At 44.4% G+C, this 26,412-nt stretch overlaps 1 protein-coding gene across 1 annotated transcript; it reads left to right on the top strand.

Annotated features, from left to right (window-relative positions):
• Positions 1-17,626: 17,626 nt before the first annotated feature.
• On the top strand, positions 17,627-26,177 carry SFRP2 (secreted frizzled related protein 2). Its single transcript, XM_015139367.3, has 3 exons — positions 17,627-18,376; positions 20,737-20,817; positions 25,003-26,177. The coding sequence occupies exons 1-3, from the start codon at positions 17,875-17,877 to the stop codon at positions 25,305-25,307; spliced, it is 888 nt and encodes a 295-aa protein (XP_014994853.1). The 5' UTR covers positions 17,627-17,874; the 3' UTR covers positions 25,308-26,177.
• Positions 26,178-26,412: the final 235 nt, after the last annotated feature.

Below are 26,412 nucleotides of genomic sequence, written 5' to 3'. Positions count from 1 at the left end.
TATTCACTAACTAGGTCCAAATGAAAAAAAAAAATGGATAGTGAAGGTGAAAATGATATGTTGGTTTTCAAATATTTATTTTATGGAATTAGAAGTATTTTTTAAGAATTGACTTTTCAAAATTCATAGTAACATGAAAAAAATAGGGAGGGACACCAGAACAGAAATAGAAGCAAATAAAGAAAATGAAAGTCCCCATCATGAAAGGGCATCTGTGACATTAGAAAGGAGTGTCCATAACGAGAAACAGGGAACCCAGATGCAGCCTCCACCAATTAAGCAATCAATGATGGCTGAAACCGAGCAGTGCATCGTTATGCAAAGCAGGATGATTCTTCTGCTGCTATAGAAGAACCTATTGCACTGAAGAGTTTGTAGAAGTCATTAAATGAGAAGGGCAAAGAAATAATAATAAAAGAGTATGCCTCATTGAATATAAGTAATCTAGGATATAACAACCTGCTCACAGGTCGTAAATAAACGATAATAATATTTGTCTACACAGAACAAAAAGAGCAGTTCACTGAACCGTACAGAGTGAATCTGTTGGCTTGATCAATACCTGCAATTATCTCTCCCTAGATGGTTGGAAATAAGAAATCATCACACTATAGCTGGCACCCGTTTCCAGTATGAATGCCTTTCAGTTGCAATGGAAACTCATTGCATTACTGATTAAGTATGAAATCCCAGGAGACTTGCTTAAAACCTACCTGATGGTATCATGTGCTCAACCACATGGAGAATCAATGGCTCATCTCAATTTCAAGCTGCAAGAGTACTGATGTGCCCAGGCACCATCATGAGGTTGTTTTCTCACTTTTTTTCCAACTTTTGCAACTTCATCCTGCTTCTCATAGAACATCTAGTGAATAAAGTCATGAATTTCAGATCATTTCACTTTGGTGCATTTGAGTATAGAGTACTTACTCTGTGCTAAGCACTTTGCTGGACTCACAGCCTATGATGGAGAAGGCAGGATACCTGTTTTTCATTCACAAATTTTAAAAGCTTTAAGTGATGCCACTTTTTATACACAAAAAATCTATTTTTAAAAACAGCACAGATAGCCAGGTGCAGTGGCTCGTGCCTGTAATCCCAGCACTTTGGGAGGCCAAGGTGGGTAGATCACTTGAATGCAAGATTTCGAGACCAGCCTCAGCAGCATGGCAAAACCCCATCTCTTAAAAAAAAAAAAAAATAGCACATGCCTGTAGTCCCAGATATGCAGGAGGTTGAGATGGGAGGTTTGCTTGAGCCCAGGAGATCAAGGCTGCCATGAACCATGATCACGCCACTGCACCCCAGCCTGGGCAACAGAGTGAGATCCTGTCTCAAATAAACAAAGAAAAAAAAAAAAAACAAATAGCACAGAAATAGAGAGGGAAGGAGGGAAGGAGGGAGGGAGGGAGGGAGGGAGGAACGAAGGAAGGAAGGAAGGAAGGAAGGAAGGAAGGAAGGAAGGAAGGAAGGAAGGAAGGAAGGAAGGAAAGAAATTTATTTTAAGTTAGATCCTCAGGGCCTTAGCTCCAGGGCTTTTTAAAGAATGCATTTTTTAAAAACAGAAGAAGGGATAAACTGAAGACCAAGAGTAGTGACCATGGTTCCTACTTGTCTTTTTTTCTTTCCCCCTGAAGAAAATTATGTCCATCCTAAGGGGGACAGGAAGGTCAGAAACATGGGGATTTCTTGTTATTGCCATTTCAGTCTTCCATTATTTTCTTTTACTTTCTCCCCTTTTAACTTTGATTCTCACTTTTTGACTGGCATGATGATGGCCAGAAAGGCTTCAACTCAACACTTTCTGTACACAACTCAAGGTGAAGTGCAGCTTCAGTAACTATGCAGTCAACCTGATTAACACAGACGATTATATTTTTGTTGTGTTACCTAACCCCAGACCATAAAACATGGCTCACCTAGGCTGTTGAGGAAATTTAGCCATGAACCAGGAGTTCCCTCACAAATTCTCTGCATGACTTTGGTCAAGTATTTCAACTTTTCTGAGCCTCAGCTTCCTTACTGTAAAGAGAAGGGTTATTATAAACAATACCAAAAGCCCTTTGTAGCTTTCACACCATGTGATTCCTGATTTTTTTTTTTTTTTTTTTTTTTTTTTTTTTTTGGAGACAGAGTCTTGCTCTGCCACCAGGCTGGAGAGTAGTAGCGCAATCTGGGCTCACTGCAACCTCCCCCTCCCAGGTTCAAGCAATTCTCCTGCCTCAGCCTCCGGAGTAGTGGTACTAGGCGACCGCCACCATGCCCAGCTAATTTTTGTATTTTTAGTAGAGACGAGGTTTCACATTGTTGGCCAGGATGACCTCAATCTCCTGACCTCATCCACCCACCTTGGCCTCCCAAAATGCTGGGATTACAGGCTTGAGCCTGTAATTTTTTCAGGCCAATTTTTCTTTTTTAAATTTAAATTACATAGTTGTACGTATCCCTAAGAAGTTTCACTGCTATTCTGGTTTCCATGTGTTAGAATTCAGATTTTCATAAACTGATCTTTGGTTTTCTTGCATAATACGGACCAAGCCATGACCTAAAAAGTATAATTTGTCTTGTGATCCCAAAATATTCTTAACTTTTTCCTAACTAAATCCTGCCTGGTTTAAGTAGGTAGTCTAAATGAGATTTATTCAATATTTGTCAATGACTTCTACCCTAAAAAGAGCGGTATCTGGCTCTGCAAGCCCCAGTGGACTTTACTTATGCAAAAATCAAATCTGCCCCATGCTATAGAGGTTCTAGCTACACAGCTTGACAGCACCTGTTAGCTGTGTGACCCTAGGCATGGTTTTCAGCATCTTCATGCTTTGCTTCTTCATTCGTAAAATGTAAACAATAGTACCTACCCCATCGGAGAGCATGAGCTATATAAATAAAAGTAAATGACTGCAACAGGTCCCCGTAGTGTGAGCATTACATAAAGACTTGCTATTATGTTATTTTTTGTTTTCAATTAAAATCCTCTACAGTGAAGTTGCCTCCAGAATTGATGGACTCTTGGTCTTCCTGACTTAATGAAGCCACAAGACCCTGGAGGTGAGTGTTACACTTCTTAGAGATGGTGTGTCTGGAGCTTGTTCCTTCTGATGTTTGGACGTGTCTGGAGTTTCTTCCTACTGGTGGGTTCCTGGTCTCGCTGACTTCAGGAAAGCTGCTGCAGACCTTCGCCGTGAGTGTCACAGCTCTTAAAAGGTGGCACATGTGGAGTTGTTGCTCCCTCCCTGTGGGTTTGCGGTCTTGCTGGCTTCAGAAGTGATGGCTTCACAAGTGAAGCCACAGACCTTCCCAAGGGCTGTTACAGCTCCTAAAAGTGACACAGACCCAAAAAAGCAGCAGCAGCAAGATTTACTGCAAAGCGCAAAAGAAAAAAGCTTCCACGTAAGAGACCACCCCAGCGAGATTGCTGCTGCTGACTCAGGCGGCCTGCTTTTATTCCTTTATCTGGCTCCACCCACATCCTGCTGATTGGTCCATTTTACAGAGAGCTGATTGGTCCATTTTGACAGAGCACTGAATGGTGCATTTACAAACTTTTAGCTAGGCACAGAGTGCTGATTGGTATGTTTACAAACCTTTAGCTAGACACAGAGTGCTGATTGGTATGTTTACAAACCTTTAGCTAGACACAGAGTGCTGATTGGTGCATTTGCAATCCTGTAGCCAGACAGAAAAGTTCTCCAAGTCCCCACCCTCTCAGAAGCCCAGTCAGCTTCACGGCTCATTGGCAGTTGCAGGACTTTGTGGCACCTAGCCAGGGCACTCTAGAAGCCCAGAAGGAGCTGGTCCCAGACAACCAAGAGGAAAAGAGGAGAAGTGAGAAAGAGACAGAGATCCGCCATCGTGGCCAACAATCCACAAAGAGGGAACGGGAACCCAGCCTCAGATCAAGCCCAGCAGGCGGCGGCCAGCCAGGCTGAGTGCAGGGCAGCGGAACCCACGCCACCCCAGAGTGCAGCGCACAGCCCCGGCTCCCGCCCACGCCTCTCTCTCCCTGAGAGCAGAGGGAGCCGGCTCTGGCCTTGGCCAGCCCCAGAGAGGGGCCCCCACAGTGCAGCAGCGGGCTGAAGGGCTCCTCCAGTGCGGGCAGAGCGGACACTGAAGCCGAGGAGGCACCGAGAGCGAGCAAGGGCTGCTAGTACGTTGTCACCTCTCAAAATGTACATACACATGAAATAAGTCAACTAAGCTTCATAAATGCACATAGTTAAGCATTTGTTTCCTATGTGTTTTATTTCATTATACATGATTTTTATTTCATAGAGAAAGAAAGCAAGACAAAGAGGTAAAGTAACTTTCTCAAGGTCACCCGGCTGTCTGCATCTGTATGCTTCTTGAGGAGATATTCCATCTTTCTTCTCCTTCAATTTTCAGCCCACTTAACATTCCTCGAAGAAATATAGATTGTACCTGAAGTGGCTTTGAAATCCTGCACAGACTGGCACATGGAGACCTATCTTGAATTTTCATTTGTCTTTCTAGTTGGAGATAACTTGGGAAGGAAGAGGGCATAGAAAATGAGCAACTTGCTATGTAAATAATGTCAAAGAATAGGTTCACTTTTCTAGATCCTGGTTTATGATGACTAAATACTGGACCCCTGAGAGGTGAAGAGTGGAAAGTCAGGTGGAAATGCACTTTGAAGGCAGTTTCCTCATCAGAAGAAGAGCAAGACATCAAATGAAAAATCTGAGAAGGAGGGATGAATCATCCAAAAGCAGTCATAATACCAAATTCCATGGTCAAAAGACAGAGAGAAAATAGCAGCTTCTAACAATTCTTGGGAGTAAACAGAAAACTGTTTTGAGAACAGTACTTATTACCGGCACACACAAACTGAGTAACAAGTTAAGGATGTTTAAAATGATAATTAAAAAGATAAAGGAGGTAAGTACAGTGTCAAAGATAACATCAAGGCTCATGACTGAAACATGGCAAAGGAAACTCTTAATCAGATCCTGTAGAAAATGGGCAGAAGAGAAAATGCTGTGTGTCAAGTATTTCCTGATGGAAAGATGTCGGAGAGTGTTGCTGGTGGGTGGTCAGCTGCTCAAAAGGTGGCAGTAGTTTCCTGTGTCACCACAGACCAGAGCATGGTCTTCAGTATTGCAGATCCAGAAATGCAATCTGTCAGTGCATAGAGGATTGATCAGAGGCTTATCACATACTAAAGAAATTGATAATAAGCCTAAAGGATAGTATGTGAGGAGAAATAAAGCTTGACAACCCTGAAGGCTCACTTCTTCCAAGCTTTGTTAGCTTAGAAGCTGACTCAGCAAATCTGAGTTAGCTCAGAGGAATCCAGGCTGACAGCAGCTGCTGAGCCTCAAAGACTTTTTTTCTTAATGAGGCCACTTCCTCCACCAGAGGCTTCCATTAATGCTTTCTGCTAATATGTCCCTATGCTCAAAGGACAGTCTGGAATTGTTTGATACTGGTCTGAAGGTTGCATCACACTGTAAATCAACACACTACTCTCTTCATCAAGAAAGCCTTCCTACAAGAAAATAAAATGCCTGCTGAACTACACATTGTGCTTAGGGCCATAGTAGATTTACATACTGGTGCCAGCTCCTTGTGTCCCTCATGGACTGGCAACTAACTGCCAGCCAATGGAGTACACTGTGAGCAACACTGACATGGAGCATTGTACGGGTGTGCTATGGTTTGAATGCGTGCCCCAAAGTCACTTCTGGAAACTGTAATCCCCAATGCAATAGTGTTAAGAAGTGGGATCTTTAAGGGGTGATTAGGTCCTGAGGGTTCTGCCCTCGTGAATAGATTAATGTTGCTATCACAGGAATAGATTCATTATTGCAAGAGTAAGTTTTTTATCAAACACAGTTCAGCCCTCTCTTGCTTGCTTTCTTCCCCTTTCTTCCTCTCTTGCCCTCCACCATGGGATGACACAGCAAGAAGACCCTTGCAAGATGCCAGCATCTTGATGTTGGACTTCCTAGCCTCCAGAACTGTAAGGAATAAGCTTCTTTTCTTTATAAACTACCCAGTCTGTGGTATTCTGTTACAGTGATACAAATGGACTAAGACAGGGTGGGTCCATTCATGATACAACCATCCCAGCTGAGCCTAGCCTAAGTGTGTCTCTATGTGGGATCATGAGAGCTTGGAGGTTCCTGTGCACTTCTCTGCTTTAAGCTTTCTCCTCCAAATAAATCCTATTTTACATTTACACTGCATAGCAGTGTGATGAGTGCTCATGTCCACTTTGCGAGACAACATATTAATCTAGAATAATAAACATAATCTTTCTAGTTACTGGAATATATGGGTCTTCCACCAGTGCTTCACAATATTTTTTGCACTGTGGCACTAATAGAAATGTTCATCTTTGGAAGATACACTGGAGTAAAATTTGGCAGCGGCTTTTGGTGCCCAGTAGCCCCTCACCCTCAACAGCCACCTCAAAGACTAAAGGAATCAATATCTCAGCACATCTGTAAGATTTCTGTGGCTTGCTGGAGTGGCCTGGTAGGACTCCATCCAGAGCATCTCTTAGGAGCTGAATTGTGTCCTCCACCTCCCAAAATTTGTATATTAAAATCCCAACTCCCAGTACCTCAGAATTTAACCATGTTTGGAGATAAATTCTTTCAGGGGGTGACTAAATTAAAATGCGGTCATTGAGGTTGGGCCCTAATCCAGTATGACTGGTGTGCTAATAAGAAGAGGGAGAGACACCAGGGATGTGCTTATCCAGAAGGACAACCCTGTGATAAGGCAACAAGAGGCAGCCATCTGCAAGCCAAGGAGAAAGGACTCAGAGGAAACTAACCCTGCCAGTGCTCTGATCTTGGACTTCTACCCTCAAGAATTGTGAGAAAATTAATTTCTGCTGTTTAAGCCACGCTGTGTGTAGTATTTTCTTACGGCAGCCTTAGCAAATTAATATAGTATCTTTCCCTAGATTAGGGTTGCTTGGTGAATGCAGGAGACAGTGAAGGGAGTTAGATAATCTTGAGAATCCCTCAAGAGGGAGCTCCCCATCCCTGTGTGTGTGTCCAGGAGAAATTTGGATTCTCCATCGGGGACATAGCACTGGGTGGAGAATAGACCAGCTGGCCTCCAACATTTAGATTCTATCATTTTTCTCTACAAACTTTGATTTATCCATGGAAGAGAATTATCACTTCCATCATCAAATATACTCTCCTGTCTAGAAATTAAAATGAAAACAAAAGCACATTTAAAGACTTTCACTTGACTCCCTCTGTCCCCTCCTTCCTTTGGCTCCTAAATTTCTCAAGCGCATCCTGTCTTACTGCTGCCATCATCTTTGCCCTACTTTTTGGACACAAATGTTTGAAATAGGCCTTAAAGCACAGATTGGCTCTTACCAAACGAGAGAAAAAGGACTGAGGACTGCTTTCCAGATAGGAAGGAAGGTGATGTCACCCTGTATCTACCGTCAGAGTCACAGAAAGGTGAGGTGGTCTTTCAAAAACCACAGTTACCACAGGAAAACAGTTTTCCGGAATTTTCCACCTGGCTTAAAGGTCTACAGATCTGCTTCTAACTGTGCTCATTCTAAAGAGTCACTCAGCTTAGAGAGCTGTGATCTCCATGAAGTTATTAGCAATTCTAACCAATTCTTTTGAGAGAAAAGAATAGCAAGAATAATAGCTATGGCTAACACAACATTTCTGCTTTAGTCAATAAATTCTAATTCCTACTCCACTAAATCATTTTACAACAAGCTGCTGCTGAGAGAACTCATTATGTGACGAGGGTGTCACTCCTTTTCTGTGCCAGGTTTTCCTTTGGTAAAAGTGTTAATGAGTAGTCAATGCCCCAAAATGTGAATAACATTTTGGTTTTTAAAGTGGACACATATACTTAATGCCACTGAACTGTACACTTTAAAATGATTAAAATGGGCCAGGCACAATGGTTTATGCCTGTAATCCCAGCACTTTGGAAGGCTGAGGCAAGAGGATCCCCTGAGCCCAGAAGTTTGAGGCTGCAGTGAGCTATGATCATGCCACAGCACTCCAGCCTGGGTGACAGAGCAAGACCCTGTGTCTTTAAAAAAAAAAAAAAAAAGTTAAAATGGTACATTTTATGTTAACATACAGTGTATATTACCACAATAAAAAAAGTAACACAAAGTCTGAATCACGTAAGAGAGCACCTGTAAGCATGCCAGCCTTCTAAAAGAGTAGGAAGGGGCATGGTTAATAAAACCATGTTGGTCAGCAAAGTGGGGCAGGCAGGAATGGGAAGCTGAGAATTATATCATCTGCACCCAAAGCACAGAAGCCTCTTCTGATAACTTATCGAGTAAAGACTGTAAATGCCTTTATGCTAAGAATGATACTCAGCATGAACTTATCTGCAAAACACTAGTCATGGATTTTACAAGGTTGCATCTTTTTGCTGTTTAAATCATTTTTCTACAGGCACTATTTATCTACTGTTTCTGACTGAGAAGGTCAAGGCCTGGGGTGGAGGGCCAGCCTCCAGATGTTGTGGCTCACACTGTCAGAACCAAATCACTCTTTCCACTTAGATGGTCTCTCAACAATAGCACGTGATTGGAAAAGAGAATAGCTCCATTCCAGGAAAAGCCTTCTGTTCTGTGTTTGCCTTAAGTGTATGATGTTATGTTTAGCCCTCAGTGCAAAGTAGTAACAAACTACATTGATTATACATTTGCTGTATGCAAAGCATACTACTCAGTCTTGGGGCTATGGCAGTACAAAAAAATATACTCCTACCATCAGCAGGCTTAAAGTCTGGATGGGTTGACAAAACATGTTTCTAATTAGCAATGATTACCCTGAGGAGATTGCCAGTGAAGATTAATTACAAGGGTTTTTCTTGGAGTGCCAAAACTGTTTCCCTCAGTTAATATTTCAACTACTTGTCATCTATTTTGCAACATAATTTTGATTTAAAATTCAAATCCCAACAACAGTAACAACATTTTTAAAATAATTAGATCTCTTTTTAATTTAGTGAGCCTGATTTTCTTTTGAACGTGCAACAAAATGTGAGTCAAATTTGTTTTCCCTGCCTGGGTAGATGCTGTGGAGTTCATTCCCAGCCCATCCTTAACATCCTTCCCTGCCTGGGATGATACTGGGAGTTCATTCCCAGTCCCATCCTTAACAGCAGAGCGGCACTCCAACTCTGCTAATGATTTGGGACTTTATTTATGACCTGGGTAAGTCTCCTAACACCTCATTACAGCTGCATGATAAGTTCCCAGAGGAAGCTTCTGTGGGTGGAGTTGGCTACACTACTGTATACCTGGTTGAATAAAAATAGCACACACAGAATACACTATGTACTTCTTCTAAGTGCTTTTTCTTTTTTAATCCTCATTAGGTGCTATTATTAACCCCATTTTATGGATGAGGAAACCGAGGCATGAGTTTACATGATTTTTTCAAGATCTCACAACTAGAAAGTAGTGAAGCCAGATTTGAACGCAATTCGAGTTCTTCCTATCAGCCTGTCCCAGATATCACCCTGGGAGACACTGATATGTCCCAGCACCAAATATATATCTCAAATGAAACCACAGAATTTGCTTTCTTTGGTTGTAACAATGCTGAAGAAGAGATTTTAAGAAAATATCTGCAATCCTCATTTCCCTGTCTCTGACGATAAGACTCTGACTCCCTCCCCTGGGGGGTGTTGAAATATGTTCTTCCTCTTTTTGCCATTCCTTATTCCATAGAAAACAAGAGCATCAAAATATCTTGGAGAGTTCCTTTGTCTTTCTTCCCTCAATCTATGGTATTTATCTAATTTCCTGGCAATTTACATTTCATGAACATATTTTCATAGTTGGATCACCTTGAAATGCAAAAAGAAAATTTAATTCATGAGGACCAGTAATGCATGCTATACAAATATATCATAAATGTGTATCCCTAGCTACAGACCCATCATATTTCAGTTGGCTCAAGGATTTTATTTGATTAAAGAAAGTTAATTCAGAAAGCACTTTTCTTTCTTAAAAGTGCTTTACTCCCCCAGGTTACATTTTTGTAAGCACTCTCTCAGATATATAATATAAGCAGATTTTTAAAACACATTTTCTGTGCTATGTCTTCTTGGTAATGCTTCGATTTCCTATAGTTGTTCCTATGGGAAACTCCTATAGGAGTTAATTAAAATTATCCATTAGAAATGTAGGGAAACTTGCATAGGACCATCAGCATAGCATTCTAGTTCTAGGGAGTTGCATTATATTTCTCTAGCTCTCCTAGGAGTAGCCTATTTTTATTTCTTCATGTCAGTTGACATTGCTAGTTATAAATTCAGTAGAACTGGATCATAACCTATAGATTCTGCTCTGATATAAACCAAAGCATAACCATAGAAAAAGTTTCATGTAATATTTCCCAGGTGTCAGTCTGTTCACTACCCCCAACTTTTCAGCCCATCAATCTATAAATCTCAACAATGTTTATTCATTACTTGACAGGTACTGATCAACAGTGTCTGAAGCACTATTCAAAGCAATACATATGAAATGTGAACATATATGTGGTAAACATCAATAGTAGTCCCTAATAGCCAGTTCTTCTCCACTTCTAGCCACTGGCAGGACTACATGTTCCACCCTTCTGAAGCGAGGGCTGGCCTTCTTACTGATTTGACTAATAGAATATGAGTGAAAGTCATGTGTCACTTCTGAAGGAAACTATTTACCTTCCAGTGATGGATTCACCAGCCTTCTCTTTGCCTATTCAGTGATTACAGGAGCACATCTTGATATGGAAGTACCATGATATCAAGCAGCTAAGAATGATGAACTGGGAAAATCGCTGCCCTAGAAGGTATCCTCCACAGAAAACTTTGCATTAGTGAAAGACAAACTTTAGTTGTTTGGTGGTGATTACAATACAGTACTGTGTGTGATCCATGATTTGCTTGGTTACTCCTTTACCGAGCAACACCGATTATTTCACTGTATGAGGATCTTCATAAGCCTTCATGCTTTATCCAAGTATACTAAGAATAATGCTTTACTCTCAGAAAGATGTGCCTTTTTCACCTTTAGCTAAATGAAGACAAGCAGAAATTTTACTTTTACCTGCAAATCCTAAGACTACAAAGGTGTAGATCTTTTTTATTACCCTCACAGCACATGGTGGAGGCCCAACAGTCTTTTGACTGGATGAATGAAATTAAACCCCAAGGAACTTGAGGAAATCTTTAAGGTTTCAGGTTGCTAATTATATCATCTGTGGTTAAAAGAGAAGAGCAGAGCAGAATATTTGTCCTGCCTGTGGTGATATGGTGACATCCTATCTGAATCATTCCACTACCTGTGGAATCATTTAGACACCATGGGAATATCCTGGGGAATAATGTACCCTTTCCCCAAAAAAATTCCAAATGAAAGGAATCTGATTTTGAAGCTGGGTACAAGCAAGAGTGACTCCCTTCTTCTTCTTCCCTACACCATCCCTACTACCCCTAATTCCTCTGAATGGAACAATAACTAGCATAACAAGCAAAGGGTTTCAACTTATTAATACCAATGGAAAGGAATTAAAGACAGGTTTTCAGTATGTGTTCCAGACAAGAATTGATAATAGAAAAACCGCAGATAATCTTTCTCATCTTCAAGCTCTAGACAAACTGGAACATAGAGAATAATAACAAATCCACTATACTCATAAAAGTACTCTCTTTCTTATTTTCTTCCAGTGCAGAACTTAATCATGAATTTCTTTAATTCATTAAGATTTCCAGGAAGCTAAGGGAAAACAGCAAAGCTCTGGACAGCATAGCCAAGATGATCACTAGATATTTCACAGACTACCAAGGAACCAAATCCACCAGGAACCAAATTTAATATTTGGAAATGTTATTTGTATATAATATGTCACTCCACATTGTACCACCAGAGATTTACAAACTATTGGGAAATATTAGGCCTACTAATGAAACTTTGTTGGTAGTGCCAATGAATTCAGTCAGAGTGCTAATCTGCATATGCTGGATACTACGGTTTGAAATTACAGATTATACACTTAGCTCTAAATCAGCCAAAAACACATGCTTTTCTAATTAACAGATTTAATTGTGTTGCCGTGAATCCTGTGACTTAGTAAAGCTGAGTATATGTCATAAAAGGGTAGATTGCTTTAATGATTCTGACAAATGTCTCAGTTTAGGCAGCATAAAAACCTATCATTATAAAGACCCAAACAGACACACACATGCAGGGTATGGAAAAGTGTTCCTAAAAGTCACTTCAGTAAGAATGACAAAGGGCTTTTTATTCTGAGATTTGTCTCTGGAAAGATCGTACATGTGTGCAGGAATTCAGATTCCATCTGTTGCTTTAGAGCCTACAGGCTTTATTGTATTGACTTTGTGCTCTTATCTGATGGCAATAAATTCTCTCCGGAGTGAAACACCAGCTTAGCCAGTGACCCCTGCTGTTCAAATCAGACAATGGAACCGGTCTTTGCGGAGACACTCCGTGGCTTGTGGACCACCCTGCATGAATGGCCTTGGGTTTTTGCTGTTTCCATTCAGGATTTCCTAATATGAGCAATTAGGAGATACTTCATTTCCAGGGTCTCATCAGCAGTTGCAACACATCAGTGAGCAATAACCTACTAGGACCCCAAAAAGAGACGGGGAAAGTGGGAAAGAAAGGGACAGGGGAGAAAAAAGAAGTGCCAATAAATATTTCTGTATTTAAGATTGCGAAATAGATTTACACCGTTAACATAAATCTCAAATTTTGGAACCCAAAGACCAAAGAATTTCTACTGGTCCAGCAAATTTGAGACCTTATGCTATAAATAAAAGGCTACAGTAAGGATGTGTGCACTAAACAGAAATGGAATTTCCTTCCCACAAGTCGAGCTCGCCGAACTGCCCTCCAGGTTTTTTTTTGTTGTTTTGTTTGTTTGTTTGTTTTTAATCAGAAGCAGCCCAGAGATACAAACAAGACATGCCATGCCTTAGCCCCATTCCTTCTCCCAAAATTTCTAGGATTATTTTCTTATTGAAGGAACCACAGAAGTAACAGAAACTGGTCTCTCCCAAGGCACCAACCCACAGCCAGCCTCCATGATGTGCCGCTATCTTTCCCTGAGAGAAGCATGGTACCAAATAGCATTCAGTCCATTCCCAGTCAGCTGTGACTAAAACACTCATGGGGCGGGGAAGAACAAGAAAATGTTCTGTTGCAGGTGATTATCCTTGCAAGTGTACTTGTTTTTATCATTTTGGAGTTTGGACTTTTTTTTAGTCATTTTCTACTGAGTTTCAAAACTTCACTGTACTTGGGACAAAGACGTCTCGGGAATGTGGGGTTCACACTGGCTTTGAACCCACAGACCAATCTTCTTACACAGACCTGGGCAATTACAGTTCTCTCCAGGGTGGGATCCCTCGGGGCGGCGAGAAGGGGTAGGCCCCAGGCTGGCTCCTGCTTTGCTCCCAAGGAACCGCCTTCTGCGTCTCCACCGCCCCCTTCCTCCTCCAGCGCGCCCCTTCAGGCAAGAAGGGGGCGCTGAGCCCCGCGTCGGCCTCGGCCTCCCTGGACCCTTCGTTTGCTTTCCGAGCACCGATCTGGGGCCCAGACCCTTGAAATATTTAAGGAGATACGCGCAAGAGCTCGGGGTAGGAGTTAGCAAACTGTTTGTTCTCAGACTAGACTCTTCCTATGATGAGGAGCAAAGGCTCTCCAGACGCTGGCTCTGGTCTCGTCCTCGGAAACCCGCATCTGAAACGGTGGGGTCCGAGGAGCTGAAGCGTACACGGAGGTGCACCGCCGCGGGCAAAGGTCCCCCCGCGTGGCTAGAGGAAGCGGCCCAGCCAGCGGGAGGGGCGTCCTCGTTGTGGGGCCAGGTAGAGGGAGGGTCAAAGGCGAAAGAATGAGGTCATTCCCCCACCCCTCAAAAACACCTTCCTACAAGTAAAAATGTAACGGATCTCAGCGTAAAGGAACCTGACTTGCAACCCCAGAGGGACAATCTCTGTTTTGGGAAATGGCGCCCCCAGATGGCTACCTGAATTCCATGAAAAAATACTCACCAGGAGCAGGGAAGGCCCGGGTGTACTGACCCGGGGAGAGGTGACGTCACCCGCCCTGGGGCCAGCGCGCGGCTGAAAGCCAGGCGGCAACGCAGTTGGAGATACCAGACAAGTCGCGACATGTCCCCAAGGATAGCCCGGTAGTCACTTCACCTCACCAAGGCACATGTAACGTCAGCAGCTGTACCGCTTACAGTATGGCCTGGTTTGTTATTTAACCTCTCCATACCTCAGTTTCCTAGTGACTGCTTGTGTGCAAAATGATCATCCGGGAGCCCGTGCTGGCTTGTGTGAATTAAGGAACTAGCATATTACACGCATCGTTTTTCTCGCTTTCACTCCTCAGAAATAAGGGTCCATCCGCTTTCATTTTACTACTCGCGGGTGGGGGTGGGAGGCTCGCTTTCCGCAGCTCTTCGCAGAGGCCAAGCGGACTCCCAGACAGGACAGAATCTCTGAACGTGAGAGTGAAGGTCTTGCCTGTCCAGAAACTCTTGTAGCCAGTACAGGTTTAAACAACCCAAATTGTTCTGGAGAGATTGCTGGGGGCTTTCTTTGTGCCTCAAGCTTCTTCAGTGCCCTGAGCTCAGGAAACACTCAAGCAGAGCAGGGCCAAACCCAGGACACGGGTGATCGAGGCTCTTCCGTAGGCCTGCAGCGTTGGGGTGAGATGATGTTCGTTCTGTGTGTAGTCTGGACCAAGCCCCTCTCCAGGGACCTATAGGCAGCCCCCTTTAAGCAAGATGTCCGGTGGTGTGGGCATCTACCATCACTCACCCTGGGCTTGGGTGAATAGATTTTCCGTTCCTAAACAGGCAAGGACTAAATGGCAGGGAGGGGGTAAACATGGACGGTCCACTGGTACAAATAAAAGCCTTTAGTGGGTTTTGATCAATTGCAAGGATCGAAGGAGACCTGTGGACCTGAGGGCCAACTGGCAGCAGAGAAGAGTCCGGGTTCGTGAAGGCACCGCCGCGGGGCCGCGCCACTTGTGAACATCTCAGAGACCAGTCTGGGGAAGCGCGCTGGGATGGTCACCCAGTGTCCCGTCCGTGCGCTGCTTATATGGGCAGAGCTCCGTGCCCGTGTCCCAGGCTCTGCAGGAGGTTATTGCCCTGTTCCCCAGTGATCAACAGCACCGGTCTTGGACCAAAAGCAGAAGGGAGTGGGGAGCGCGACTTGAGGTGGCAACGGTAGCAGCAACGAGTGCAGGGTCGGGACGAGACTAAGTGGCGTGGGTTCTGGGAGGAGCAGCGATGGGCTGCAGGGGACGCCGCGGGCTAGGCAAACAAGCTGGCCAGAGGTGGACACTGCGCACAGCAGGGATGGAGACTCAGGCGCGACTCCCAGCGCCTCCTGGCGGCTAGCTGGGCCGCAAGGGCTCCCAAAACAATGCCGCAGCCCGCAGCCACTCCCGGGCATGCGGCAGCACCGGGCTAGAACCAGCCAGACCCGCTTCGGGCTCCTTGAACTCCCAGCAAGGGGCTCTGCGGGGCGGAGGTGACCCCAGGGGAAGGCGTTGGGGATTGAGGGGTTGGCCGGGGGGATGGGGAGGCGTGAAAGCGAGAGGGCCCTTTTCCCACTCCCAGACCCAAATCGTAGCATCTCTCGGAGCTCAGGCTCTTTTATTAGCTCTTTGGTTTGTTGTGCTTCTGTTTCCTTTGGGGTTTCATTGCAAAATAGTCTATGTTGGGAAGGGGGCTTTTAGACCTCTTGGTGCTTTCCTTAGAGACGAAAAGGCCCTGGACCAATTTGGGGAAAGAGAGGCCTTTTGCAGCTACCTCGGGCCCTTTCCCAGCAGAGCACCTGGAAGCTGGGCTCTTAGGGACGCAGATTCTTGGAGTTCAGAATGTTCATTCTCTCCAGATGGCGATTTTCCTGGCGTGTTTACGGTCAGCAGATAACACTGAGTGGGCTTTTGCCACCCACTCATTCATTACCCGGCTCCTCTAAGCAGCTGGACCACAAAGCGTGCTTGGTAACTTGGGCCTGGGAGCCGCCAAGGCCAATGCATCTTCCGGAAGGAGGGAAATTAGGAGGCCGGGGTCTGAGCCTGTGAATGGAGCTAAGTGGTCGGGAAGTAATAACAATGCGCCCACCTTACATATGAAAGAACTTCGCTCTCCGAGGATTATCTCTTTGGATCTTCACAGCCACCCCGAGAGAGAGGCTGAAGAAAGCGAAGGCCTCCGGTCCCCAAAGGGAGACAGGGGACAATTAGGCAAAAGAAACCCACCCCCCAACCCAGCGCGAGCGCACACACACACACTCACACACACGCTCACTTTCCCTTTCCTGGCACCCTATTCCTGGTTTACAGCTGTGAACTTACTGTTTGCGGTCAGAGACACTAGATCCCAGGCTCCACGAGAGCAGAAGTCGGCCTGTTTGTTCATTTCTGCACATCCAGCGCCCAGCATGGTGCCCCCTGGTACGTAGGGGATGAATGAGCTAATTTTAGCCCTCGTGGATCTCCAGGCAGTACTCCTTCCTCTGACCTCGCTCCCTTCCAGCCTGCGCATCTTTTGTGCCCGTCTTTTGTGCCGGCCACCAGTCTTTACAAACAGTGCCCTGGGGGCCCATACTCCGGCTTTCCAGAGCGCACTGCTGCAAGGGCGGCTGTGTGTTAGAGCCGGTAATGCCTTCGAGTATTGAGTCATGCCATTCATTTAAGAAGGGAAAGTCTCTTCTCCAAAACGAGGAAATGGTGGGCAGTCCTGTGTGACTGGTGAGACTCTTGTAGGGGTGTTTCTACAACGACAAAACCCTTGCTAGCACTCACTCCAACAAAATGACAAACCCGTTTTATTAGTATTTTTCGTTTTCCATGTAAAGTTCTGCTCATACGAATATATTTATAATTCTGACTTTTTTTCTTTTTAGGGCAGTGGGGAGCACACCGACAGGCTGCTAAACTGTAGCTGGAGATTCGAGGGGAAACGAAGTTCGCCAAGGCGGCCTTGGGCGGGCAGGTCCCGAGCTCCATCCCAGGGCACAAAGAGCCCAGGGGCTGCTGGCTCCGCGGCTACGAGGGACGCAGCTCCCCAATCCCCAACAACACACACACACACACACACACACACACACACACACACACACACACACACACGGCTATCAGGGACGTAGCCCTCCCACCCCCAACACACGCGCACACACACACCCTCTCCCACCCATGCCTGGCAACACAGCAGAAACTTCGGGCTGGGGCAAAACAAGCTCAGGCCCTGGCCGCACGCGGGGCGAGGTGCGTTCCCGCCAGGACCTAGCCACGAGGCGGCTCGTGGGGTGCCCTGAGTGCCCCCCACTCCCGCAGCCCGCGCCCTGCTCGCTCACTGTTGGGGCACAGCGGTCAGGCTTCTCTGTTTGTTGTTTAAAGAAATCCTAGGGCGGGCGCGCGGCGGCATCTGGGGAGGGGGCGCAGCCAGAATTCCCTTCCAGCAAGCGCGTGAGGGGCAATCTCAACGCAAAACCAGACCCAGAAAGTAGTGACCAGCCCTCCTCGGATTACCCTTTATTGGCTCCTCCCTTGCTCCCCCCGCCCGCAGATCTGCATAAAAAAGGCCAAGAAAACTCTGGCTGTGCCCCAGCAGCGGCTCATTCTGCTCCCCCGGGTCGGAGCCCCCCGGAGCTGCGCGCCGGCTTGCAGCGCCTCGCCCGCGCTGTCTTCCCGGTGTCCCGCTTCTCCGCGCCCCGGCCGCCGGCTGCCAGCTTTTCAGGCCCCCGAGTCGCACCGAGCGAAGAGAGCGGGCCCGGGACAAGCTTGGACTCCGGCCGCCTCTCCCTTCCCCGGCTCCGCTCCCTCTGCCCCCTCGGGGTCGCGCGCCCACGATGCTGCAGGGCCCCGGCTCGCTGCTGCTGCTCGTCCTCGCCTCGCACTGCTGCCTGGGCTCGGCGCGCGGGCTCTTCCTCTTCGGCCAGCCCGACTTCTCCTACAAGCGCAGCAATTGCAAGCCCATCCCGGCCAACCTGCAGCTGTGCCACGGCATCGAGTACCAGAACATGCGACTGCCCAACCTGCTGGGCCACGAGACCATGAAGGAGGTGCTGGAGCAGGCCGGCGCTTGGATCCCGTTGGTCATGAAGCAGTGCCACCCGGACACCAAGAAGTTCCTATGCTCGCTCTTCGCCCCCGTCTGCCTCGACGACCTAGACGAGACCATCCAGCCGTGCCACTCGCTCTGCGTGCAGGTGAAGGACCGCTGCGCCCCGGTCATGTCCGCCTTCGGCTTCCCCTGGCCCGACATGCTCGAGTGCGACCGTTTCCCCCAAGACAACGACCTCTGCATCCCCCTCGCTAGTAGCGACCACCTCCTGCCGGCCACCGAGGAAGGTAAGCCTTCCCGCTTGTTTCCCCACTCTCTGCTTGGCTGACACGCTCCCAGGAGATCCCGCCCCTGCCACGCAACCCAGTGCATCCCTGCTTGGGGTGCCAGTAGCAGGAAGGGCAGAAGTTCTTCCTGACCTGGTCTGTCATCACGACAAGCCTGTATCAAATTTGAGGCACCCCTCCCCCACCGCCCAAGTCTCGCATTCTGCTCCCGAGTTGTACCAGTTATACTTAAGGGCAGTTAAAAAAAAAACCCGAAGAACTGAACGGCGGTTTAAAAAAAAATAGATACACGATTATTGTTAAAGATGCTAGCTAGCACTGGAGCCACGCAGAGCGTTGGAAGTGGTGTTTGATGGAGGAGTTGGTGGTGAGCACTCTGGCCAGAGGGCCCTCGCTCAGCCTCATTCTGCAGCTTCCTACCACTGGGCAGGATTCTAGTCACAGGGACATTTCCCGTACAGGCAGGAAAACCAGGATGTACAAGTAGATAATCTTTTAAGGTACTTTTTGTCCTTTGTCAATTTAGATTTTGGAAATAAAACCGGGACTGGCACGGAGTGTGTGGGAAATTGAGCATTGGTTGTAACTGCTCAGGTACTTGAGGAAGAGGGCGTAAAGGGAATCTCTGGAAATCAATTTTCTATCGCTATCAGTTTTTAACTTAGGAGTGGTTGTGATTAGCTGGAGAAAAATCATGCAAAAGAGATTCCCAAGTTTTTAGAAAACGGAGGGAGAGTTCCTGTGCAAAAACCATCAAAGCAATGAAAACCGCATGAGCTCTCGATATTTTTTCTGAAAGAAAAACATATACAATGTGCCTGAGCTGATTTGGGTCCCCTGGGTTGGAAAAGGGAGCTTCCTAATCCCTTTCAGGGCTTCAGCAGCCTCTCCCTTTCAATCTCTAGTTGTTTTCCTACAGACATCATTAGTTAAAGCAAATGCAGAGTTCTTTAGCAATCTTTCCTGGCAGGGACCATGAGTTTGCAATCATCTTATTGGTTAGATTTCTAATTTATTGCAAATGTTTGGCATTTTTCAAGCATTTGTCCAACATATACCATAGACCAACCAATACAGGTTAGTAACATTTTATACACATTCTGAGAGCTCCTAATTAGAAACGTTTGATTTTGTTTGGGTGAGGGGACTTAAGGGCAGTTTTATGTATTTTGCTTTTATTTCTTCCCACTATCAGCAGCAACATTACGCATCTTACATTTCTCCAAAAAGCCACGTTTCTCCTTCAAAATAAAAGTTCATGTTCTTCAAAATTCCATCTTTGTGGTTTTTCTAATTTGATAAATAACACTTCTATTAAGTCACATAGTTTTCTATGAACATTAAATTTCATATTACAGAAAATCTTCTAATTTCACCTAAATTTTAAAGATATAATTAACACATTTATAAATGAGAGAAGGGAAATATAGTTGTTCTTTTTTTTTTTACTTTTCCCAAGAAATCAGACTCTTAGAAAAGCTTTTAGGAGGCTTTCTGATAATTGTGCTAGTATACAATCCCTAGGTTTGATCAGACCACTAAACTGTTTTGCTTCATCTTTGATTAGCTTCAGAAACAGGTTTGTTTGTTTGTTTGTTTGTTTGTTTTGAAAGTTTGAAACAGGCAAAGAAGGGCAAGAAGAACCTGTACCAGGGAGCTTGCAGACAGCAATGAAATGAATGCTGCCTAACTCAAGCACAATCTTGGCAGAAGGAACAAGGTGACACAGAACCACTTAGAGCAGGCTATTGTAATTAGTGAGATGTGTTTTCAAGGTGGAAACAGCCCATATGTGGAACACGAGCCAGTCACCCCTCCCAGTCCAGACTTGGGCCCCCTGAGATACAGAGCTCTGCTGAGTAGAGCCAGCTACACTGGTGTCCTGTGGCTAAGAAAGACAATCTTTTGGCTATATTTTATAGTTACCAGTTTTCCCAAACACTTCAAAGATCTTTGGTTCTTTGGTTGCTTTCTCCTTCGAAAGGCCTTGGGAATAACTTTTGCAGACTGAATTTCCCAGAGCTTGGGAGGATGAGCTGAAAAGCTGCACCCTGACTCAGTTAACCATAACTACACACACTTGTACACTCTGCCCACAACTCCCTTTTTATTTGAGTCATAATTTATTAAACACAACAACATATAGGAATTCTCATTTTGCTCCCACCCCTCAAAAAATGGGAAGCATGGGGGAACTTTCTTACGAATGAGTGATCCTACTTTCACAGAGGAGGCAGAAGCTGAGGTTAAATAGGACAATCGCTACTTTTGCCTGGATAAGTCTCTTTGAATTGTTTACAAACGCCACCTGCTGTTCCCTTTTAAGCAAACTTACTAAAGACTGTTTTCTACATTTCTAGCTCCAAAGGTATGTGAAGCCTGCAAAAATAAAAATGATGACGACAACGACATAATGGAAACACTTTGTAAAAATGATTTTGGTAAGTAATACAACAACAACAACAGATTTCACATTCAGAAGTTTTATTTACCAGTAAATCTTCAAGGTACAAATCATTATGATGTTGCCAGATAAAGGCTGGGTAAATACCATTATAGCTCATGTTTTCCAAAACCATCTAACTTGATCTATCCTAGTTTCCTCCTTATGTAACTGTCTAGCATTGCGATGTATCTTGTCAGCTAAGACTCATTGTTCTGTTAAGCCAATAATCAAATAATGAAAATTATTCTGGTTATCAATTTCCAATGGCACATTTCAAATAATGAAAATTATTCAGATGATCAATTTCCAATGGCACATTTTAAATCTTTTTTTTTTTTTTTTGCCAACAGACATAATCCCGAGTCCTGTTTTCTTTTGATTACTTAACATGTCCACCAGGGATGGAAGTGTAAATATTAGCCCCAGCCAAACAGATTCAAGGCATTAAATTGGCCACAAATAAAAATATTTTTACTTTCTTTATAACCCGTAATGATTTGCTCCTCTGTGCTCTACCATTAGTGAATATATCCAAGGCACTGATTAATAATTTGTCGAGGAGGGGTTCCTTAAATTGAAAAAGAAGAGTGGCTTACTGAGAAGACACCTAACATGGAACACCTAACAACCTTAAACCACCACCTTAAAATCCCTTTTAAAAGGTTTTTGTAAATTTTTGTATGACTAAGTCTAGACACATTTGCCACAGTTTTGAAATAGTTTTAAAAAGAAAAAAAAAAGTCTTAGAGATTTACTTTAGCAAGATACATGATAGATGACATGGTGTTTGGGGACAATAAAAAACACATGCAATATGTTCCATAAGTTGCAAGTCACTCCCCTGAAAACAGGATCATAAGGGGAAAGAGAGATGGGACTTTGTCTGCATAGAACTCCACAAGCACCTCATCTGCTGACTTCAGGGCTCTCAGATCAGAAGAGGAGCCCAGCTACACACAGGATCAATGCTAAATTCAGAGCTGGGAATGACCAGGAACTTCACCCAGAGGCATTCTTGCTTTTATCCTTTTCCAAGGGCAGGTACTTTTTGGTATGTCGGAATTATTGGTACCTTTCTAAAAAGTATTTATTCAGGCACAAGGCTGAACTTACTCATAAATAGACATGTTCCCTGCTCTGTCAATCAATAATGGAGTCTAATAAACCCATATTAACACTTCTACATATTCAACATAGTCCTCGAGACTGAGGGAAATAACTCCAGCTCTCAGTCTCCTTACCTTGCCATCCCAGAAATCTCAGTCCTGGTCAGGTCCCTAAAACTCTAGAACCATCCAATCCCTACTCTTTGACAGCTCCAGGTCTCTTCCAGAAAGTGTCCTGGGTTTAACTCTGACTGGTCCCAGAACCACCATAGCCCCAGGGTTGGGAAAGGCTTCACACTGCTGAGGAGGGAGAAAGAAGGGAGGTAGCTCAAAGTCCTTAGCAACCTTTCCCCTCAGGAGGAGCCACAAATGGGGCTGACGGAGTTTCATACACCTGTTTTCAAATGTCCACAACCCTCAAACTGGCTGAGGGCCAGGCATGTTAGCAGCAGATAATTCCCAATCACCAGAGCCTTACCAAAACACAGTTCTCAGCCCCCATGCTATATCATTAAGGGCAAGATAGAAAAATATCATTTATATAAAATTTATATTAAAAAGTCTATAAAATATCATGTTCTTCTGGCAGTTTATATCCTTTGCACTACATATAAAACAGATCCTTCCTGACTTCCATGAAAAGTTGATTGTTATATTGTGGAGCTCCATAACAACTGGCTTTGGGAAACACACACACACACACACACACACACACACACACACACACACACACCCCTATTACTTGCTTGTTTTTGTGGCTGACCTTACAGAATACCCCCTTTCTAAGGATGCCCTATCAAGACATGAGCCAAAACATGGATGCCTGTGTGCCTTAGTGTGCTCTCTCCTTACAGAGAGAAAGCCTTTCAAAACAACACAGAAGTTATCACACTTAAGGTATCACATGCATAGATACCTCACAAGCTTTGTTTTCTATTTCTTCACTCTCATTTTGACCCACAGAGGGATAATGAAGCAGAATTTCAAGAACTGCGTCATAAGATTGTTGGTTTATAAGCACTATTCCATCTTGCCTCTGTTCTTTGTGAATAATGGAAGAGTAGGAGGAACAAGCATAGAAATCTGATTTATTTGACTTGACTACTCTGGAAGGCATCACCTCTTCCCTACTGTGCTCCTGAAGTACAAGGGAAATTCAATGGTGCAAGTACTGGCGAATAAAAAAACGGTTCAGAACTACCTTCCTATATATACAACCTATTGTAGGACCAGAAAGTATCATCACCTCTGCTTCCTATCCCATCCTGCATCCTCAGTCACATCCTCCAGGACAGGAAAGGTTATGTGGGGGATTCGATTCTCTCTGTTTGGGCCTAGCTGAAAATCCAAGGAGAAAATCCCTAATGTTTTCTCATGATAAACATTTGCAAAATTAGTTATTTTAGAGCTAGACAAAGACGACTAATAAATCTTCCTCCTGGTTAAAAGTGATGGTTTTTTCTGATGTTTGGAGCTTGAGAATGTTTCATTTGGCCAGGTGAAATCTTATATATGCCCTATCTGTACTACAGACAAGGCTCCCAGGTAAAGTGTAATCAGTCCATTTCTCCCACCATGGTAAGGTCTATCCAACACCCTACTCCCAACGCAGAGGACACAAGAGCATGCAACATTTCCACAAGTATGGCTTATTCCATGACTTGAGTCTCAAAAACTGAGAACTCAGTACCACAGTTCAGATGCATATCATACCAGACAAAACCATGGTTGGCCAAGTCATAGCATCTTTGATTTACCTGATATAGCGTCTATAATTTCCTGGTTGGCTAGAAAGCCATACTCAGTCAAATTCCCTTTCTGATATTTAAAAAGAGAAAAAGAAAATCTCAAAAACAGTTATACGCAACACAGAAAAATCTTCCTCTATTACTAATTTAAACATAGATTAAACTCCATCAAAGTCAGGAAGTCATACTTACACATCATCTATACGGAATAGCTGTCAGGGTCACCCAGGGTCTTAGGACACATTGCAGCTGGGCAAGTTTATGCTGCAGCCAGTACAAAAACATTGACATTGCCTCAAGACACTACAGTGGTATTACAGGAGGAGGTTTGGCAACCAGAGTTCTAGGAAACAACCTAAACTGGGTGACCTCATGCAAGTCACTAAACTTCTCTGGATTTAAGATTCTTTGTGTACTAACAAGCGATTTTAATAGGATGATCCCTTCTAACCTTAAAATTCTATTCTTTTCCTGCTTTCATGGAGTCTTGAAATTTAATTCCAGCATGTACATTTGTAGGGCTTTCATTCCCAGAGCATACTGTTCATGACTATAAAACGTGTCCTTTATAGTAAACCACTTACTTTTGGTCTTCTCATTCTAACGAGTCTACACATACATTTTGGAAACAGTACATATATGATCTGTAAACGCCTTGGCCTTGGACAGGCAAATGATAGCATATAAGGATGAGGTCTTCAGAAAAACACTTTTATGACTAAACATGTTGTGCTGTTAAAAAGAGACTTGCATATTTTTTCTCCTAGTTACTTTACCAAATCAAATGCAGCTGTAAGATCAATTCTCCTTCCCTGTAATCTGTTCTTTAGAAAACAATGATGGTGTGATACAGTTTCCTTACAGGTTTGTCCAAAAACCTCTCCTACATAATAAATTGAGTTTAAAGTTTACGGCCACAGAAGGATCATGTTTCACCTAAGAGTCAGGCATTTCTTTTCATGCTTAAGTTTCCAATAGAGGAAGTCATTTGTTGGGGAGAGCATGCACCACATGCAACCTTCTTACAAACACAAGGGTGGGTGAGGAAAGGAGAAGAAAAGTTCACTGAGTCCTGCAAAGAGAAAGAGTTTTGAAAAAATGGCTGATTGGAAACAAAGTGCCTGGCAAATGCTTTGAGGCTTAGCAGTGGAGCCACCTGCTGCCCCTAGCTCCCAACCCCCGATCTGCAGCCTCTGAGGGTCCCATTAGCTCTAGGAAGCCTCTCTTTCCTCGTCCAGGACAAGTCACATGAGTAGGCAGAATGGGGGAAGGTATACTGTATTCCCTCATTATAACTGATATGACTCTTTCTGCCGTCTCTCATAGCACTGAAAATAAAAGTGAAGGAGATAACCTACATCAACCGAGATACCAAAATCATCCTGGAGACCAAGAGCAAGACCATTTACAAGCTGAATGGTGTGTCCGAAAGGGACCTGAAGAAATCGGTGCTGTGGCTCAAAGACAGCTTGCAGTGCACCTGTGAGGAGATGAACGACATCAACGCGCCCTATCTGGTCATGGGACAGAAACAGGGTGGGGAGCTGGTGATCACCTCGGTGAAGCGGTGGCAGAAGGGGCAGAGAGAGTTCAAGCGCATCTCCCGCAGCATCCGCAAGCTGCAGTGCTAGTCCTGGCATCCTGATGGCTCCGACAGGCCTGCTCCAGAGCACGGCTGACCATTTCTGCTCTGGGATCTCAGCTCCCATTTCCCAAGCACACTCCCAGCTGCTCCAGCCTCGGCCTGGACAGCTTCCCCCTGCCTTTTGCACGTTTGCATCCCCAGCATTTCCTGAGTTATAAGGCCCCAGGGGGCCACAGGAGTGGATAGCTGTTTTCGCTTAAAGGAAAAGCCCACCCGAATCTTGTAGAAATATTCAAACTAATAAAATCATGAATATTTTTTATGATGTTTAAAAATAGCTCACGTTAAAGCTAGTTTTGAATAGGTGCAACTGTGACTTGGGTCTGGTTGTTTGTTGTTTGTTGTTTTGAGTCAGCTGATTTTCACTTCCCACTGAGGTGGTCACAACGTGCAAATTGCTTCAATTTTCTCTGTGGCCCAAACTTGTCGGTCACAACCCTGTTGAGATAAAGCTGGCTGTTATCTCAACATCTTCCTCAGCTCCAGACTGAGACTCAGTGTCTAAGTCTTACAACAATTCATCATTTTGTACCTTCAATGGGAACTTCAACTGTTACATGTATCACATTCCAGCTACAGTACTTCCATTTATTAAAAGCACATTAACCATTTCTATAGCATGATTTCTTCAAGTAAAAGGCAAAAGATATGAATTTTATAATTGACTTGAGTACTTTAAGCCTTGTTTAAAACATTTCTTACTTAACTTTTGCAAATTAAACCCACTGTAGCTTACCTGTAATATACATAGTAGTTTACCTTTAAAAGTTGTAAAAATATTGCTTTAACCAACACTGTAAATATTTCAGATAAACATTATATTCTTGTATATAAACTTTACATCCTGTTTTACCTATTCTTTGTCTTCTGTCTTGTCTTCTTAGTAAAAGGAACTGGGAATGGAGCTATGCATGAGACGTCACTTCCTTCCATGAGCCCAGCCCTCCAGCAGTTTAAAGTGATCTACTTCTCAAGTGACTCAGAAAGTGTCTCCCCCTCCACCACCCTGCCCCGTATCTCACAGATTTCACCGCTGCTGACCCTGTAGAAGCAGCGACTTGCAGCCTCTGGAAAGGGGTTGCCTTCTTTTG

The sequence above is a fragment of the Macaca mulatta genome, chromosome 5, assembly GCF_049350105.2.
Source record: "Macaca mulatta isolate MMU2019108-1 chromosome 5, T2T-MMU8v2.0, whole genome shotgun sequence".
Lineage (NCBI taxonomy): Eukaryota > Metazoa > Chordata > Mammalia > Primates > Cercopithecidae > Macaca > Macaca mulatta.
The sequence above is the reverse complement of the archived record's forward strand: the minus strand, read 5'-3'. Positions and strand labels throughout refer to the sequence as shown.